This window comes from Phycodurus eques, chromosome 9 (assembly GCF_024500275.1).
Source record: "Phycodurus eques isolate BA_2022a chromosome 9, UOR_Pequ_1.1, whole genome shotgun sequence".
NCBI lineage: Eukaryota > Metazoa > Chordata > Actinopteri > Syngnathiformes > Syngnathidae > Phycodurus > Phycodurus eques.
In genome coordinates this window covers 24,712,560-24,731,624 of record NC_084533.1, presented here as the reverse complement: position 1 = coordinate 24,731,624, position 19,065 = coordinate 24,712,560, and the positions used below count along the sequence as shown (strand labels likewise).

At 40.6% G+C, this 19,065-nt stretch overlaps 1 protein-coding gene across 2 annotated transcripts; it reads right to left on the bottom strand.

The window, feature by feature from the left end:
• Positions 1–334: 334 nt before the first annotated feature.
• On the bottom strand, positions 335–17,298 carry fgf24 (fibroblast growth factor 24). Of its 2 annotated transcripts, none has more exons than XM_061685600.1 (5): positions 16,662–17,298; positions 16,464–16,500; positions 7,886–8,063; positions 2,781–2,887; positions 335–1,387 (listed from the first exon to the last, which is right to left on the bottom strand). In XM_061685600.1, exons 1-5 carry the CDS (start codon positions 16,691–16,693, stop codon positions 1,115–1,117), a joined length of 627 nt encoding a protein of 208 aa, XP_061541584.1. In that variant the 5' UTR covers positions 16,694–17,298; the 3' UTR covers positions 335–1,114. The 2 variants fall into 2 exon arrangements, with proteins under 2 accessions (XP_061541584.1, XP_061541585.1); XM_061685601.1 differs by having other exon boundaries at positions 7,895–8,063.
• Positions 17,299–19,065: the final 1,767 nt, after the last annotated feature.

Genomic DNA, 19,065 nt, shown 5'->3' with positions numbered 1-19,065 from the left:
CAGCGACAGGGGCCTTTGTTTACTTCTTTTGAGATAAAGGGAAATCGTCACGATAACAAGAGGAGACTGCGGGCAGCAAGTAAACGGGGCACTACATCAAAGTGGAGACTGCGGAGCGTAATAGCATGGCATCAAGACCTGTATACAATTTTCTCAGCTATGGAGACAAATCTTATCCAAGAGCCGAAAGCGGGCAGCAAGAAAAGATGGCACTGCTTCATCTAGCGCTAAGAGACAACCCGAGGACGCTTGTCTTGCAATAAAGACATTGACGTCACTGATTTAAAATATAGTCCTCATTTTATTAACAGAGGCCAAATAAAACTTATCACATTTTATTTACAAAGGGAAGGCAATAAATATCTTAATAATAATCATAAAATAATTTTTTTTGCTTACATTTAAAACAAAAAAAAGATCATAAATGTGTGTCACGTTGTTAGTAAGGTTGCCAGTAGGCAGGTGAGTACACATTACTGGAGAGAGGAGGAGGAGGAGAAAGCGGGGAAGTCATTAATGGAGCATCCCAGTAGAAAACACAAGAAGAAGAGTTCACTGATGACTCGGGGGGGGGGGGGGGAGTGGAAAAGAAGAAACCAGGAGGTAGAGGAAGTCTTCATCACTGACAAAAAAACAAAAACCTCTGGAGTTTTATTTTCGGACAAGTCTAGTAGCACGTCTGCGATGAAGGCGGAAGACATGGAATCGGGTAAAAAAACAAATATATATAATAGAATGCTGTGTGAAATATTGCACTCAAAGCAACACAGTCATTCCAGTGGCGGCGTCCCGCCTTCTTCCTCCCATCTCCATGGCGTCCTCTTCCAGTGGAAAGTATGGCGTCCTCGTCATCGCGGGGCAACACAAACAAGATTCCAATAAATCCCGCTTGGCTGATTTTTACGGCGTTGCGTCACCTCCTGGCTTGACAGTCAACAAAGACGGTGTCCCGAAAAGCTTCCTGTGGGTTATCCGTACATATAAATAAGACGGCGGGATGCGTCAAGTAGAAAAATATTATTTTTTTCTTTCAAGACGACATTGTTCGTGGAGCGTCCGCCGTCCTGAGTGCCGTCGATCAATCCATCCGTCCATCAAACCGTCTGTCGATCAATCAGTTCCTCCTGGCTTTTAGCCGGCGGGCTCGCCGCGTGCGTTTGGTGACGGGCGTGAAGCGGAACTCCTCCAGTGGGTCCTCGCGGCCCTTGGGGTCCCGCTTCATGAAGTGGACCTCCTGCTGGCGCTGGGTGGTGCGCGAGCCCTTCTTGGGCTGGCCCTTGCGGTTGAAGCCCAGGTACCAGCCTTTGTACTTGGCCGACACCAGCGCCGTGTAGTTGTTCTCCAGGAACTCCTCCACGAACACGCACTCCTGTTTCCTGCCGTCGGGCTGCCGAAAACAATCAAAACAAAAGAGAAATTAATAAAAGAGAAAAACAATATATTCCGCTCGGCGTGGGTGAGCTTTTATTGATGACATGACTTTTTCTGCAGGAACATATAATACGTAGTAACTGCAGCATTCAGAGTTTAGGAATAGCAACAGTGGCCTCTATTTACTTCTCTAAGCTAAGAAGACACATTTTATCCAGTAGGAGACTGTGGGCAGCAAGAAAATGGGGTACTGCAGCAAAGTGGAGTCTGCGGAGTGTAGTACTGCTGTGTCCAGAGTTGGGCAAGTCAACATGGGCCTGTATTTATTTTGTATTTATCCAACAGAAGACTGAGGGAAGTAAGAAAATGGAGTGCTGCAGCCAAAATGGAGAAGGAGATACACTAACAAACAACAACAGAGAAGAACGTAGTTCTCTTGTATTCTTGGTCAGGAGGAGGATTTGATCCGAAAGGACATTTTATCCAAAGGGAGATTAAGGGCAGCGGGGAAAAAACAGCGCTGCAGTCAAGTGGAGAACAAGACATGCTCACAAACGACAACAATGAAGGATAATTACGGTCTGCCAAAAAATGAAAATGAACGAGAGCGAGGTTCTCTTGTATTTACATTTTACCAAGGCGAAACATTTTATCCACAAGGAGACTATGGGCAGTGACAAAACAGAACAAATCAGCCAAATTGAGAACTAGTCATGCTAATAAAGAACAACATTGAAGGATAACTACGTTCTCCTTGTATTTGCTTCTCTGGAAGGAGAAACATTTGATCCAGAAGGAGACTAAGGGCAGTGAAAAAAACTGAGCGCTGGGCCAAATGGAGAACAAGACACAGGGAGCGCGAAGTTCTTTAGTATTTACTTCTCTGGAACAAGATACATTTTATCCAGAAGGAGACAAAGGGCTGCAATATATATCTACTATTTACTTTTGATTGCAGTTGTCATTAAAACAAGACACATTGTCTATCCTTCAATGTAGTAATTAAATAGCTTTGGACGATTTATTCGAAATATACTCCGTTATTGTTATTATCTCTTTTTTCTTTCAGATTTTTATACATTTATTCGAAAGTATTAACAGTGGGCCGCTAGCGTCTTTTCTCACACAGAGTCCAACACCCCGCCCCCGGAGACCACCTGGCGTGAGCAGGTGACATAATTGCATTCCTCCTAAGTGACCATGAGGCGTGCGGGCGCATTGCGGCTAATTGAGCGATCCGGTTACGTAATGGAGGAACGGGCCCAGAGTTATCAAAGGGGTTTTGTTTTGAGGGGGCGGGGGCAGGAGAGGAGAGCGAGAGGCGGGAAAGCTGATCCGAGTCGGCCGGATTAAGAGCTCCCCCTGGGAAATGTCCATTTCGATTCGACAGAACTCGCAGGCAAACTCACCCTTCCGACGATTTTGCCTTTCTCGTTCATGCAGATGTAATGTTCGCTCTCCTTTCCTTTTATTCGGATGTGGCTGCCGAATGTTTCCGTCTCCACGATGAGAAGAGCTGGAAAAACACGAGGGAAGAACACATTAGGGCCAAGGAATGAAATCATTTTGGACATCTTCACAAAAATATGATAGGAATATGCACAGTCTGCCTTTACAATGATAACGCTCAGTTTGACGTATTGATATCGATATTGTTAAGAATATGTTTACGATTGTGGTTGTACAGGTGTGCCTGTTCATTTTTACTCCTCTTAGTCTAACGAAGATTGAGGTCAACAAGGAAATGGAGCGCTTCAGCCAAGTGGACAATGAGGCACTAATGGCGAAGAACGAGGCTCTGCTCTACTCTCTGGACTGGACGGAGATAAATTGTATCTGAAAGGAGAGTAATGGCAGCAAGAAAACAGAGGACTAAAGCCAAGTGGAGAATGAGACACGCTGACAAACAACAGTGGAGAACGAGGGTCTCCTGTATTTACTTCTCTGTAAGAAGGAGGATTTGATCCAAAAGGAGAATATGGGCAGCAAGAAAATGGGCCACTGTATACCAAGGGAAGTATGATGCATGCTTACAAACAACATTAATGGAGGAGAATGAGGGTCTCCTGTATTTACGTCTTGGTAAGGAGACAAAAATGTTATCCAGAAGGAGACTAAGAACAGGAAGAACGTGGAGTGCCAACTGAAGAACAAGACACTAAAAAACAACAACAAGGAAGGGCAACAAAGGTCTCCAGTATTAACTTCTTGGTAAGGAGACACATGTTATCCAGAAGGAGACTAAGGGCAGTTATAAAACAGGCTGCTGTAGCCAAATGAAGCAAGAGACTTGCTTAACAAACAACAACAAAGTAGGAGAACGAAGATCTGCTGTATTTAGTTTTTGGAAAAATTTTATCCAGAAGGAAACTAAGGGCAGCAAGAAAGTGGAGTGCTCCAATCAACTGAAGAACAAAACACTAAAAAACAACAACAATGACGTGTAATGAGGGCATCCCGTATTTACTTCTTGGTAAGGAGACAAATGTTATCCGGAAGGAGACGAAGGGCAGCGGGAAAACAGGCTGCTGCAGTTAAGTGGAGAACAAGTCATGCTTAACAAACATCAACAAAGTAGGAAAACGAAAGTCTGCTCCATTTACTTTTTGGCAAGGGGACAGATTTTATCCAGAAGGAGACTAAGGGCAGCAATAAAAAAGGCTGCAGAAAAGTGGAGACTGCAGAGCATAATATCTCGGTATAATGTACACGTTTGTTTATAAAGAATTTTTTTTTTTTTACTGTCCATACTTAAAAAAATTAACCCACAAATCAACTATATATATATATATATATATATATATATATATATATATATATATATATATATAATTATTTTTTTTTCATAACTTTAACATGATAAGTCAAATTCGAAGACGTATTGGGAGGATTGTAGGATGGTAGGACAATAGTGTGTTTTGCAGTAACTCAACGCTTAAAGTAAGGACGCACGCTCAAAACCAACATTGGCTTTAAGCTGACACAGCAGAAATGCACTCCCAGGACGCATCAGGGTCGGTCGGTGGAGGTTTTATTTTTTGGGAACCCCCCCCCCCCCCCCCGGACCCTCAAATTACCCCAACCCACCCGTTCCCCCTCTCCTTGTATCCCCGACGTTAACCCCCGCGATGTGGCCCTTTGTCTGCCGCGGGGGCCCTCCAAGCAGGCCCGCCAAACATTTGCGCAGTGGTTATGTGCCCCACCCACCCCCCTCTGCCGGATTAGGTTTCAAGTTTGCCTTTAGTCTGTGCTCACTCAATCAAAAAGTTAAGACGATCCATTTGTTTAACACACAGGGCGTCCATTGAGAAAAGAATAGGCCCCGGGGATGGGATGCCCCCCCCCCACCCCCTACTCCACCCCGCTATCCTTAGACTACAGGGGGACAAGCGGGAGGAATAAATGAGACTTAAGCCTCTGGAAGTTTAGATTGCTGTGTTTTTATCCTGTCTGGATTCTTTAGGGCACTGGTTCTCAAACTGGGCTCCGCGAGTCCAAGTTTGGGGATCCAATGATTTGCAATAAATGGTGCATACATTATAAAGAATACATATACATCCCGCCATGAATAGTTTTTATTTGGGGGGAGGGGGGGGGAATTGGCGTATTAAAAAAAAAAAACGCCGTAATAAAAATGAGAATAAAATTAAAATATACAACTTTCACTTAAATATCAAATTACAACTTTATCGTTAAAAAAATTACAACTTTACAAGAATATGACTGACCACATTTCTATTTTTCTTTCTTTATTTGCATAACATTACAAAATGTGTTTGTATTACTACAGGAACAAAGTCCTATTTTAGTTTTTTTAAACAAAATGCGTATTTTTTTTACAAAATGTATATTTTGTATTGCATCTTTTCCAGAATAAAAGGTGCGAATAAAGTTCAATTTTTAAATTCACTTGAATGCACAAAGTGCGATTTTCTTCCCTCGTTAAACGTTAACTGCATAATTTTACAAATTCCTTATAAGATTATGACTTTTGATCTTGACAAAATATTTCTTTACTTTCACAACATTAGGGCTTTTTTCCCTCGAAAGTACTCTGTATGAATCTCTCCCTCTTTCTTTCTCTGTCTCTCTCTCTCTCTCTCTCTCTCTCTCTCTGTTGTTGAGAAACAAAGAAGAGTTAAAGTGAAGCTTTGGCCAAACTTCACGGGATCGTCTTGAGTCGTCGTCCGCTGAGTTGCGCTAATTACGCGTAATCTGGCAACAAATTAACGCCGTCGTAGCAAGCGGCATTAGGTTGACAAAAGGAGGGCATGCTGTGCTTTTATTGATATCGTGTTTAAAAAAAAATAAAAAATAACAATAATAATAACGCACTACTGAGTCACAAACTGAAATGACGCTACGGCAGTTACAAGTTACACTTTAGAATTTGACTAAATTTGGCACGCTAACAAACGATGAAAAAGGGTCTTTTGTATTTACTTCTCGCTAAGGAGACAAATGTTATCTGATAGGACCGTGGGCAACCAAAAAACAGCACTCCAGCCAAATGAAGAACAAGACATGCTAACAAACAACAGCAATGGAGTACATTACCTGAGTATGTTGTACTATATACATTTTTTAAGCCATTTGAATTTTTGTTTTTGTTTTTGTTATTGTCCATAGTTGGAAAGCATGGGTGCGCAACCAACATTTACGTTCCAACATGCAATTAAAAAAAACCAAATAATACCTCAGAGGAATTGTTGTATAAAGAAAAGATCATTCTAAATTACGAAGCAATAGGTGATACAAATCACCATTTACTCAAATTTGATTCCATTAAGACACCCATCTTGGAAGGAAAAAGACTGAAAATGATGATAAATGTGAGCGTAGCGTAGCCGTGTGAGCGATGTGACACCGGGCCACGGACATCTTTTGACCCCAACTGTCAAAAAACCTAGCGTAATGTTCCAGATTGCGGCTTTTATCTCTTTAAAAGCCCGCCGCTGCGACGCAGAAGACAGACTACCGCCGAGAAGCACGGCCTCCTAAAAATAACGAATGCGCTAATTTGCGATAAGAACTGCGCAGAATACGTCTTCTTGGCGACCGAAGGGCGGCGTAAGTGCAGAGTTTGCAGGTGCCAGGTACTGCAGCTGGACGGGCAGACGGGAGAAGGGGAGGGGGGGAGGGGGGGGGGGCGTAACTGGCAAGGCTTCCTCGCAGGGAAAGAAAAAAACAAAACAGGATCTGCTTCCACTCAAGCTCCAACAAGCATAGAGGAAACATATTTTGAACGTGGCAATTTACCAGTTGTTGTGAGCTGCTAACCCTTTTAGCGTCCGAGTAAAAATATTTGCTAGCCAACACTGCACCTGATTTCTACTTGGGTGATCCTGTTCCACCCCTGTGCTGTAGGTGGCGATAAAGTGCTTTACTCGGGTAATCACTTTTTCTAAAAATATAATCGCGTGCTGATTAAAATAGCACGGAAGCTCGTTGCTATTCAGAGCCTTCAAAAATCCTAACGTGTTTTTCGAAACATGGAATGGAATTTAGAATTCAGGCTAGAGCAGGACCTACTGTATGTTTAATTACAATTCTCTCTGCTGCACATGGTGGGTAATTGCTTGTAACACTTTATGTTGAATGATTGAGTGTGTGTGTGTGTGTGTGAGTGAGAGAGAGAAAAAGAGAGAGAGAGAGAGAGCACGAGAGCAAGAGAGAGCAGTGTTTATGTGACTAACCAGCTCTTATTGCAGGCTTTGTTACAAGATATGAAATACTGAATTAGCTGTTGACTGAAAACTAATATCACGCATTTATCAAGTGACAGAACATGCACCCCCCCCCCCTCCACACACACATACACACACACACCCTACCCCCAAGAGCTGACGCCGACTGTAGAGCCAGGGAAACTTCATTTGACTCTGCGAACAAACCCTTGACGGAACACGAGAAACATGAGTGACCCCATCAGAACGTGACAGGCTGGGTGGGAACCGACTGGCGTCTGTGGTAAACCAAAGGCTGAACCGTAGTGCGCCTTTGAGCCTCCGAGACTCGGCAGCCACGAGATTGTGAGAGAACTTAGCAAGACTTGAATACGGAGGGGGGGGGGGAGAAATCCCATGCTGCACTGTTTCCGGCAAATAGGGCTGCCGTGGCCAGTGAGAACATCGTGTTAATGAAGCCCAAGTTTGTTTTTTTAAGCACAGCTCCCTCTCCTGCATTTGGCGGGTCGCTGCCCCACTTGTTCCTAATGCAAGCGGACTGTAACTGCCGCCTTCACGCTACAAGCTTGGCAAAAGAGGTTAAAATAAAAGCAATTGCAAGTGGATGCTGTAGATGATTTAAAAAAAAAAAGTGTAAAATTACATTGCCCCAGTGGAGTAATAAATAATTCCTACAGTAGTTATTAAGATAAATAGAAATTGACTCGGGCTAAAAATATTGTCAAGCAATTCGGTGTCTTACCACAAATATGACCTCATTTGAACGGTCATGAACGCGAACCCAAAAAGACTGTACTTGTGTGAGATGCACAGGAATTCTCCCATACCATACTTGCCCCCATCATCTCCATTGGCGTTGACCTTCTTCCCGAGAATCTGCACGTGCTTGCTCGTGGTCCTGCTGTACAGCTGGTAGATGCGGACCTGCTTGCGGCTCAGGTCGTCCGGGTTCCTCGTGTGGTTCTCGATGTAGAAGCGGAAGTCGGCGGAGCTCTGCTGCGACTCCTGAAGCAAAGACAGGAAGGAATTAGGTGATTCAAATATGACAATAGGATAATATATACAGCGGTATCTAAAAATAATGTATCATAAGTACGTTGAAGAAATAAAAAATCTTTAAGACCAAGTGCACCCTCATGGTGTGCCCGGGGGCCATGTTGATTTACCTGCATTTCCACCACTAGCAATTATACACCTGAAGTGGCACTATCATCAAATATCCGCCCGCGGGGCCCAGCGGCCTCCATAAATTAGCAAACGGCAGCAGGGGGGGAAGATTGGAGCGGCGTGCAGAGGTGGAAAAAATACTCACATTATGTACGTACAGTGTATAAACAAGTACTGGTTCAACTCCTTTACATAAGGAAAAGTGTTCTGACTTTGAAATGTACATAAGTACAAAGTAACAAATTGAAAACAGATGTAAGGAGTAAAAGTTAAGTGGTCAGAAAAATAAATACTCAAGTACAGAAACTTGAAATAGCTACTTAAGCACAGTAACCGAGTATTTGTATTTGCGGAATCCTGCAGGGAACAAAAACAGCGTGGAAGTGGGCGGCATTTTCTTCATCCAAAATACGCAAAGCCGCCTCTCAAGGGTTCCGCTGTCTGATGTTTACGAGTCGCCTTAAACCCGGCGTAAAAACGAGGAAATTACCGACTTATTTCGGAGGGGCGGCACCGTCACAAGCGGGAGCGTGCGGGGAAACGTATACTTTCGGAAGCCCTGGAATCTGTGGCGGGACCTGGTTTCCACAGCTGTATGCCGGCGGTAATTGCACGGTAATGAATTTTACGCGGCGGCTCTCAGGTGGCTAATTACATACGCATTACATACCCCGAGCTCTTGTTATTCTAACCCGGGACAATTAATGACATCCAGCGAAAGCCGTGGGAAAGATGGCAGCCGCGCTAGAACAAATCCTTAAAAGTCGCAATGGCGGAAAAAAATGAAGTGTAAGACTCTTACGAGGCTACGCTAAAAAAAAAAAAAACACTAAAAACGACAACCTGTGAAAACGTGATGTCGTTTTGGCTGAAGTAGATTTTTCTGGTATCTGTACTTTACTTGAGCTTACTTTTTTGAGGACTTTGGACTTAGACTCCCTACATTTGAGAACAGATATTTGTCTATTCCTTAGTTTGTCAAATTAGGCTCGTTACTTTTTTCAGCCTCCGTGGATGATTGACACGAAATGTCGAATGCGGTTGAGATTTTCATTGATTGGGCAAGATCCTCGGGACTTATAGCGCGGTAAAAACAGTGTCGACAACGACACGGCGGAACGTCAACCAGGGAGAACGTGTGTATTGTTTTAAAGGTTTGTTTGAAGACCCTAAAACAATTTCCAGTAAAAAGAATAAAAAAACGTAACGATGGAAGGGGGTTTCCTGTACGTCCAAATTCTCATCGTAGTTGATCAGTTTATAGCCGAACACACAACATCAAAGATATACCTCACAAAATGTGGCGATACATGCTATTTTTTTTTCATTAAAAACTGTTTCCATTATTTTTTGCACATTCTTCTGATAAAATTGGTGACATAGCACTTTTTTTTAAATTTATTTTTTTACTGGAAATGTAAAGGTAAAAGTAGTGGTCGGTACGCTTCTTATCCAGACCTCAAGGCGGTGGCAATGTGAATACCATTTTTAGTCTTTTTTTTCCCCCCCAGGTGCGTTAACTTTTTTTAATTTTTTTTTGCTTTGACCTATCTGTGTGAAACTTTGATTTGCCAATGTACCCAATTTACTATCCTAACCTGTACAGATTAATTATCAACATGGAAGGATGAACCAAAATGCTTACAATTTGTACTGGGGTAAAAAAAAAAGAAAAAGAAAAAAAGAAACAAAATGGGGATAAAGAAGTCATACGAGCAATTTTTCTACCTTTGGAGGTAGTATCAGAGCTATTCCGAGGATGCCGGGACAGGAACGTGTCGTTCCACCTCATGTTGGGTCGAAAGCAATTGTCACTGTCCGAAAATTATTTTATACGTCACATCAGACACTGGCGCCAACAACCCTGGTTGCACGCTAATGCGGCAATTTTGCGCAATCTCTGTGTGAAAGAAGCTATAGTAAAGCTAGCCTGTAGCCCCTTGCACACTGCCTGTTGGGAATTTTACACCTTTTCTGTGAATAGGGGATGAAGTCGACTGGCCAATTTTCTGACCGTAATTATCGGAGCCGTAACAAACTTGGTCATTTCTCTCACCCTGTTGTGTTGAAAGTAATTGTCTCTGACGGACAACTATTTTGGCTGCCCTGTCTTTGCGTGAAAGCACACAAATCCGCAATGTCGCAGCAAAATCCCAATGGCCGTCATATTCCCGCAGGTCAAAGGTAACATTACAGATTGCCGTGCGTCCTAAATGTCAAGATCCAGAAGCCGTGTCTCAGTTGTTCGTGGGTGGGGGAAATTGGCATCGCTAAAGCAAACATGTCAGGGTGAGTCAACGGGTTTAGAGAAAAGACGACGTGACACCATTTTTTTTCTTTCCCCCTTTCACGTCACAAGTCGACAAGTTGATCCCTGAAACGGGGCTCAAGGTGGTAAACAAGGAAGCTAGACGGGATCCACCGCAGATTAGCAACTCACCAGGTGCAGACGTACCACAGGATTTAATTCATGCAGGGATGTCCGAATTATGTGATGAGAGCTTTAAATTGGCTAAAGCTGATGTAGGGAGGAGTAATTGGTTTTGTGTGTTTCTTTTACTGGCACACCTGTCCCTATATGTAGATATGCACTTTTTTTTTTTTTTTAATGATACAACAGATTTATATAATGCAAATTATTTTGCGTACCCCCAATCTCGGGCTCTTGGACCCCAGTTTGAGAAGCACAGGTATAAAGCATATTAAACATATCAAAGAGTCTCTTCAGCAAAGACAAAGATCAGCATCATCTGTCATCAACCCTCTTAAAGTAAAAATAAAAATAAAAAAAAGCAGTCTGCTGAGGGATTTATCTCACATCTGTCCATATCCAAACAAACACTAAGGTGTGTTTTGGTGCAAAGTTGCACTTCTTGTCACGGGAAACGCAAAAGCGGCGAACACGGCTGAGCGGCGACACTTTTTATCGTCTCCGTCGTCTCTGTCGTCCCCCTCCCCTCTCGCTCTCGGCCTTCAAAGACGACTTGAAAGCCGATACTCCGGTGACTTCAAAAGGTGGAAGTGACGCATCCATCTCCGCGTTAACACTTTGACACCAGCGTGCGCGCCGGGTCACGAGCACGGCAACGGGAAAAAGATGCTCAAGTTGCTTAATGCTACAAAAAAAAAAAAAAAAATCATAACAATAATAATTTTCAGTGACTCCTCCAGTATCTCTGTTGCAACCTGCAGATGACACTGTAAGCTCAGTGGTGCCTTCCCTCGGAGAACATCCTGATACCAGAAGAGTCACAGAAAGGCAGAGACGTGGAGCCAATATAGGTTGTCATTTTGTTCGAGAGCTTTTGAAGTTCTTCAAAAAGTACTGAAACATTTGGACATGTGCATTCAAAAAGCTTCGAGAAGGTCAAATGAAGTTCACCTGTAAAGATTATGGGTTCATCCTCAATCTTCACCCGAAAGCCCAGAATCCCAAACTTTTTGTTAGGGCTGCATTATGGAGAAGTGACTTTTTAGTTTTTTTGGTTTTCTGAAAAGTGATGCTTTTGGAAATGCGAGGTTTCCGTCTGACGCCCGCGTTATATACAAATACGCTAGTTGGGTGTCTGGATTGTCTGACCACTCATCAAATTTTCTTATTGAAATTAAACAACAAAAGCAATTGATTTCATCAATAAATCGTTGTTTTGGAGGGGGTCACATCAATTAAAACAAACCAAAAATCCTCGCCATAAGCAGCTTCTGTAGCCTGCTGACGTGCAACATTGACACTGAAGTCTGGTGGCGAACAGAGGAGCTAGCTTACTAAAGAGGCAGCGTTTCGTCGGTCATTTGGAATCGGTGCAGGTTTGCAGCGTCAGGCAATGAGCAACAAACAGTTTGCTGCAAAATATGCTTCAAGACTTTTGAAACCAAAGTGAATGGCAAGGAAGGGAAAACTTGCGACAGCAGACAGACAATTCATTAGGATTATTTCACATTGTTTTACGTATGACAAGAAAGGAGCCGAGTGGAAAGAAATTATGGGCTCCATTATTCATGTTATGTTTACTGGCTGTTTTGTTGTTCCATATTACAGTGGACCTCCACATATTTGCAGTTCGGCATTTCCAAATTCAACCATGAGCAGATTTTTTATTTTTTTTTTGGTCGCGGGGCATATTACCCTGTTCTTCACGGAAACCCCCACTTATTCACGTTTTTAGACCCAATTCCTCTCTTATTTGCTTTTTTTTTTTTTTTTGAAACCTGAATCCAAGCTTACTTGAGAAAAGCAAACATAATGAGTGTTAGGTATTCAGATTTTTCGTTATTCGCAAGGTGTAGGGACCAGGCCCGATCACCAATCTATTCCCAAAGGGAATATTTTTGTTAATTTATTGATATTAAGTTGTAGAACATTTCAAATGTTTTAATCAAATGTATTAAGGTTTGTGTTTAAAGGGCTACTTTTTCAAAATTTGGGATAATGTGATTGTCTTTTTGTTTTAATTGTAGGTGGAACAAAAATCAATTAAAATTCTAAATCGGATTTTGGGGGAAATAAATTGTGTATTTTAAGACGATATTGCTCAGCTGTACAACCAAATAAATGTTCTCTTATCTGACGTTCAGAATTTTGCCGTGTTGGGGTCTCGCAATTTGGCTCATTTACATACCACCCCTACAACTTATTTGACTTGGTAGCTAGGCTGGAAGAAGATCTGCCATTTTCAAGTAACGGCAACACGATCATCAAAGCCAAGAGGTAAGCAGAGCTGCAAGTGTTAGCACCAATTAGACTTAGACAATGGACACCTTCTTGAATGTAAAGGTAAGTTGTCAATGTAACAATGTCACTACTGTAATATATCTTATACGATGAATATTTATTTCCATTAGACTCTGTTGCAGTCTTCCACAGAATGCAGGAGGTTGCCGGAGAAAAACCCACGGCAACGCCTCACAGGAAGCCCAGAGTGAGATTCAAACCCAGAACCTCACAAATGCGAGGCAGACACGTTAACCACCAGGTCGCCCGCATGATGATGCATGTTACGGTAAATGCGGGTTTTACATGAAATCGTGACGCGTCTCGGCATGTTTGTTTGAACGTCACAGGTCATAACTCGGTGTGGGAGAAGCCCACCAGGGTGGGGAAAGGAGAGTGGGGAGGGGGGGTCAAATAAAAGCGTCGTCGTACACTGGTCCGAGCGAGTCAATTAGGTGCGCAGACGCCTGGCGAGTGCTTACGGTTCAAAGTAAGACGCCGCTCGTAAAGAAAAAAAAAAAAAAAACAAGCAACCCCCGGCCACCCCCCAAAAAAGAAAAGCATTTGTTCAAAGAGGAGTAGTTAACCCCGCAGTTTGGAGTATCTGTAAAAACACAAGGCATGCTGCTAATTGAAGTGCACGTACAAGCCAGGACACACTTGTGCTTAATTGTCCCGCGCATTCAACTCGACTTGCAAGCGTGTTCCACATCAACCACTGCTCATTTTATGGCCACTCGTAATTGTGTCTACTCTGTGGCCATCCGATTATAACTCACCCAACATCATTATGATTATCATACATGGCCGTCATGTCCGCAGGTATGGACACCGGGGGCTCCAAATTGGGGCTCGCGGGCTATTTTGTGGCCCAAGCTTGTTTTTTAATAGGCCAGCTACTGTATGCAGTCTTCACCTTTTGTTATGTTTGTCTTTTTGTATGCCAAACAAATGTTCATGGGTCAGTGTGATCCACTTAATGTTTAGTCATATAATTAATATTAATTTAAAAAAAAAAATAGATTTTAAAGAAAAAAACCAACAACGAACAATGTGGTGCTTTTTTTTTTTTTTTACATACTTTTTTGACATATTTAAGCTTTTTGAATGGATTTAAACTTGTAACACTGCATTATTAGTCGTAAAATAAATATGAATTCCCCAAAATAATGTAATATATACATAAGGGGAGTTTTTTAAAAAAATGTTTTGTTTGTTTGAGATATTTCAACTTTGTGACCCATTGGATTATGGGTCATAAAATCAATATTAATTTTCAAAAATATAATACTGGTATATACATATCATTTAAAGAAAAAAGAAAATAAAACATATTTTTATATACAAATTTCTTACACATACAAAATGTTTCTTGTTTTTAAACTTTTGAAATTTAAACTTTTGAAAGGGGCCAATGTGACCCACTCCATGTTTAGTGTTAAAATGAATTATATATATATTTTAAATTATTGTATATATTCACGTACTTAAAAGAAGAAACCAACAAAAAGGGCATTCTTTTACATTTGAAATTATTTTAATATATACACAGACTTAAAAAGTAAAAAAATCTTTTAAGTATGCATATATATTAAAATAATTTTAAATTTAATTTTCTAATTACATTTTTTTTACATTTTAAAATACTTTTTCTTTTAGATATCTGAACTTTAGAAATTAAATTGTACACATGTACTCAAAAGAAGAGACAAACAAAAGAAGGGCATTTTTCATTTTACATTTATAATTCTTTTACGATATACATATGCAATTAAAAGAATGTTTTTTTTTTTTACATTTTTAAAATACTTTTCCCTTTAAATATTTTAACTTTCAAAGGAGAACAATGTGGCCTGTTGTATCTTGAGTCATGAAATCAGTATAAATATTTTAAAATAATTTTATACATCACAAAAAAAAAAACAAGGTCCTTGACAGTTTACATTTTTTAAATAGTTATAAAAACATGTAATTCAAAGGGATTGTTAACATAGGGATTGTTTTACATTTTAAAAATTCTTTTAGTTTTTGCTATTTAAACTTTGAAAAAAGGCCGATGCAGGTTGAGTCTAAAATCAATATTTATCTTGAAAAATTATGTATTTATCACAACTGTTTATCATATGATGACGAACATTGGCTTGGCTTAGCAATACTGGATCACATGTCAATATTTCCGCAATTTATTTATTTATCTATGGGACATACAAGTTTTCTTCATTTGACTTTATTTTCATTGTTAAATTATGAGACAATCCCTTCATTGATATGAAGTTTTCCCATTGTCAGTTACACATAAATCATGAATAGTAGATTCTTTTGTTCTAATATATTGATTATCACACGATCACTCAACAATGATACTATTGATATCTTTTGGAAAATATCGCCAGATACCGTGAAGCGTTGTAGGTTTTTTTTCTTCCAATATGTTGAGTTTTTGCACAATCGCGGAATCGTAATACTGTAAAATAAATTGCTCGTAATTGTGATGCATCTTTGTTTGTTTTCTTTCACGGAATTCTGACGGGACTTTCGGACATCTTCCAATATATTGATTATCGGTATCACGATACTGTTGGCATCATTTGAAATATCATTGCTAGATATCATCCTAATTGTAGATACAGTAGTATTCTTCCAATGGATTGATTACAGTAAACTGCTGTATCGTAATACTCTTGGTAGTGTTGGAAAAATATTGCTTGAAATTGTGACGTATCACACTTTTTGCGCAATTGCTGAATCATGAAACTATTGGTATTGTTCTCATCAATGTTATGACCATGCATGATATATATCGATATTGCTACGACAATAAATTGTGATGTATAAAAACAAAAATGTGATGTTATTCTTCTTGTATTCTCGTTATCATAACATGCAGACATTTCCCTCTAAAATATGCAACTTTTAAATTCCTGGGCCATTTAGGGTTACACGTGGTAGTTATGTTTAATTGGCGTTTGAGGGGGTCCTTGATAAAACAAACAAAACAAAAAATCCCTGTACCCCAAAAGTTAGTCATTCTTAAAGGTACACGACAATCCAGTACAGTACATTTGTTATGTACAGATTAGTTGTCTTTAACGCTTATGTGCAATACATTTGCATTGAAACTTTTTAAACTGTTTGTTTACAAAGATTTATTTAGGTACGATTTTTCCCTTTTAAGTGCAGAAGACTTACATTTGACTGTGGCTTCAACTTTAGTTTTAATCCAGTACGGTGCACTTTTTAAGCACAGTTCAGTTGTATTTAACTATGAAGTACAATGCATTTACATTACATTTATTTTTAGAACCGCCCCCCCCCCCCCCTTCCCGAAAAAAAAAAACATTGATTGAATTTTTATGTCACTTTCATGTGCAATACAATTGAATGGAATCGTTATTTCAAAGTGCAGCGTTGTTTGTTTTCTCCAGTTCACTACTTGTGTATTTTAATGTCGGTGACGATGTTGCTATTTTGCAGAGCTCAGCATTTTATAGGTGGCACTTGGTTCAATTAAAGGTGCGCGCACGTACCTGCAGTTGAAAATAGAGGACCAGGAAATGTAAACACCTGAGAGGAAACACACAAAAAGAGAAGTTGAATGCAATTCTTCAATGTGAACGCGATTTAGCGACTTCTATTGGAAAGAATGCAGATTGTTTTTTTTTTTTGTTTTTTTTTGGTCTGATTTTTTGTGGGGGGGTTAGAGCTTGGAGGGTGGGTGCACTTACACGTAAAAGAACCTGGAAGGTAGCGGCGACATCTTGACACCTGCTTCCGCTCGACCGATAGAGGAAAGAAGGCGGGGGTGGGTGGAGGGGGGCACCACCAGCACCACCACCGCCGCCACCTTCCTGGAGCTCCTATGCGGCCCCCCCGTGCGCCTTTTACGCACACGGCTCCGGCGAGGAGACGCTTCTCGTGGCGGCGGTGGAGTCCGGCGGTGACACGCTCAACGAAGGCAACATGAGGCGCTTCCTTGTCGACGAGTTATCCAGATTATTAACAATTTCAAAGAGAGAGAGAGAGAGAGAGAGAGAGAGAGAGAGAGAGAGAGAGAGAGAGAGAGAGAGAGAGAGAAAACAATCCCAGTCTCCGAATGATATCCTCTCCGAGAAGAAACAAAAAAAAATCACAAGTTCCCAAAGTGTACCTGAAGAAGGGCAGTTCTACACCTTGCACGGTCCATTTTTTATTATTATTATTACTATTATTATTATTCTCAAGTGCTGTTAAAAAACAAAAAAAAAACAAACAAACAAACAAAAAAAAAGTCCTTCCACCTTAAAGGTAATAATAATAATAATGAAGAAATCCAAAGGAATGGAAGCGGCTGTCAGCGGGCTGAGCAGCGCGTCTGCGGCTGCACGTTGGGCCACTGTGAGGCTTTTTGCTCGCTGGTGGGTGGAAACATGTCAGCGGTTTGCACCTGATAGGGTAATCCCGGGGACCATCAGCATGCACGGGCTTCCCCTCACGCACAACAAGCCCCCACCCCACCCCACCCCACCCCTCTCCTCTCTCGGTGGGTCACTCCCCCCCACCCCACTGCAATGGAAGGATTTCATTTAAATGCCTCACTGTTAGACATTCATGTTAACTCTACAGTTATTCACCGCATACCACACAGTAAAATACTTTAAAGTGATTATACAGTAATTAACTGTAGTTTCCACTGCATCGTGGGATTTTCATTGACGTCACACAGACTTTCATTCAGACAATTTGTTTTTTAAATTGATGTTGTTTGCTGTATTAAAAAAAAAAGACTAAAAATAAAACGCCGCAAAAATACAGTAACCTATTGTATATCAAGCAGGATTTTATGTAGACATGGACAAATTCAGTAGAGTACTATGTCATGAATTTGATCGTGAAATCACCATCCTACTGTGTTATTTCGCAATCAAATCGTACACCAGCCAATTTTCAATCATAACGCAATTGATTAGTGGAGGCGTCAAATGCTAAGCTAAGTTTGAAAGGAGCACAGTGGAGAGGCCAACGTGGTCCCCAGCCTGCATTGCGCCATGCAATGTTGAGCTCTTACCGTAATAACGACTTAAATCCTTAACGTTCATGAACGATAAGGATTAACGAAACATGAATCATGTGCGTTCATGTTACCCGTAGCTTGGTGAATGTGTGTCTTATTGAACTTTTGCATTGCATTCATGTTGCACTTTGTTTTCATGACACACACACACACGTTTAGCATTTTTTTCAATTATAGTTTAACATAAAATATGCCATTTTTTATTTGAATAAATAGCTTTTATTCATCAAATATGTTATGAGTTCATTTTCAAACTATATAATTTTAACTAGGAAATATGCCATTCGTACATAAATGTTTTCTTTTATAACTAATTTTTTGCTGTTTTTTTTTTTTAAAAAAAACGTTTCATTTATTTTATTTTCATATGTTGGATTTCCGCCAAACAGGGCGTTTTTTTTAACGTATTTTTATTTTAATAGTAAAATATGTTCACGTGCATTTTTAAAAATATTGTATTTTCTAATCTCTAGCGATATGCATGTTCATGTTTACGTCAACGTTACTATCCCGTTTAACAATATTGTCGCTTTGTCATATTGTCGCGATTCCATTGCCCACTTGCCTGACAGAAACTTAACTCGTCTGCTTGTTATTTTGAGCTTTTTAAAGACTCGCTGCTTTGTGGATTGGCGCGCACCTTTGCCAGACAGCATTCAAATGCAGGCCTCCCCCTCCCCTTCCCTCTTTATTTCAATAATGTGCTATAACTTATCCGACATTTAAATGAAAGAGAGGTGTGAATGTGTTTACAAGCGCTTCAGAGCTGGCAGCGCTAAAAGTGAGCCCGCAGCACATCCCCATGCTGCCATTAACAGAAAAAAAAAAAGCTTTGTGGTTGGCCTTTATTGTCCTATTAAAACTGGATCCTTGGGATTCCTGCCCCATTCATATTCAAAATCATCCTAAATGATTACATACATCACTTCCCATGTGGCCATTTCAAAGGAGTGTGCTGAGAAAGAAACTAAGGCAGCTGCATATACTGAATCTCACGTTACAAATATATTTTTAGACACTTTTCATAACAATTAGTGCAATTTAAATCAAGATGAGCGCATACGTTCAACATAATTTTT

Coding starts and splice junctions, on each gene's coding strand:
- fgf24 (XM_061685600.1), bottom strand. CDS start 16,693: ATGTCGCCGCTACCTTCCAGGTTCTTTTACGT. Junction 8,064..16,463: donor TCCTCTATTTTCAACTGCAG/GTACGTGCGCGC, acceptor TCTTTGCTTCAG/GAGTCGCAGCAGAGCTCCGC. Junction 2,888..7,885: donor AGATGATGGGGGCAAGTATG/GTATGGGAGAAT, acceptor GTGTTTTTCCAG/CTCTTCTCATCGTGGAGACG.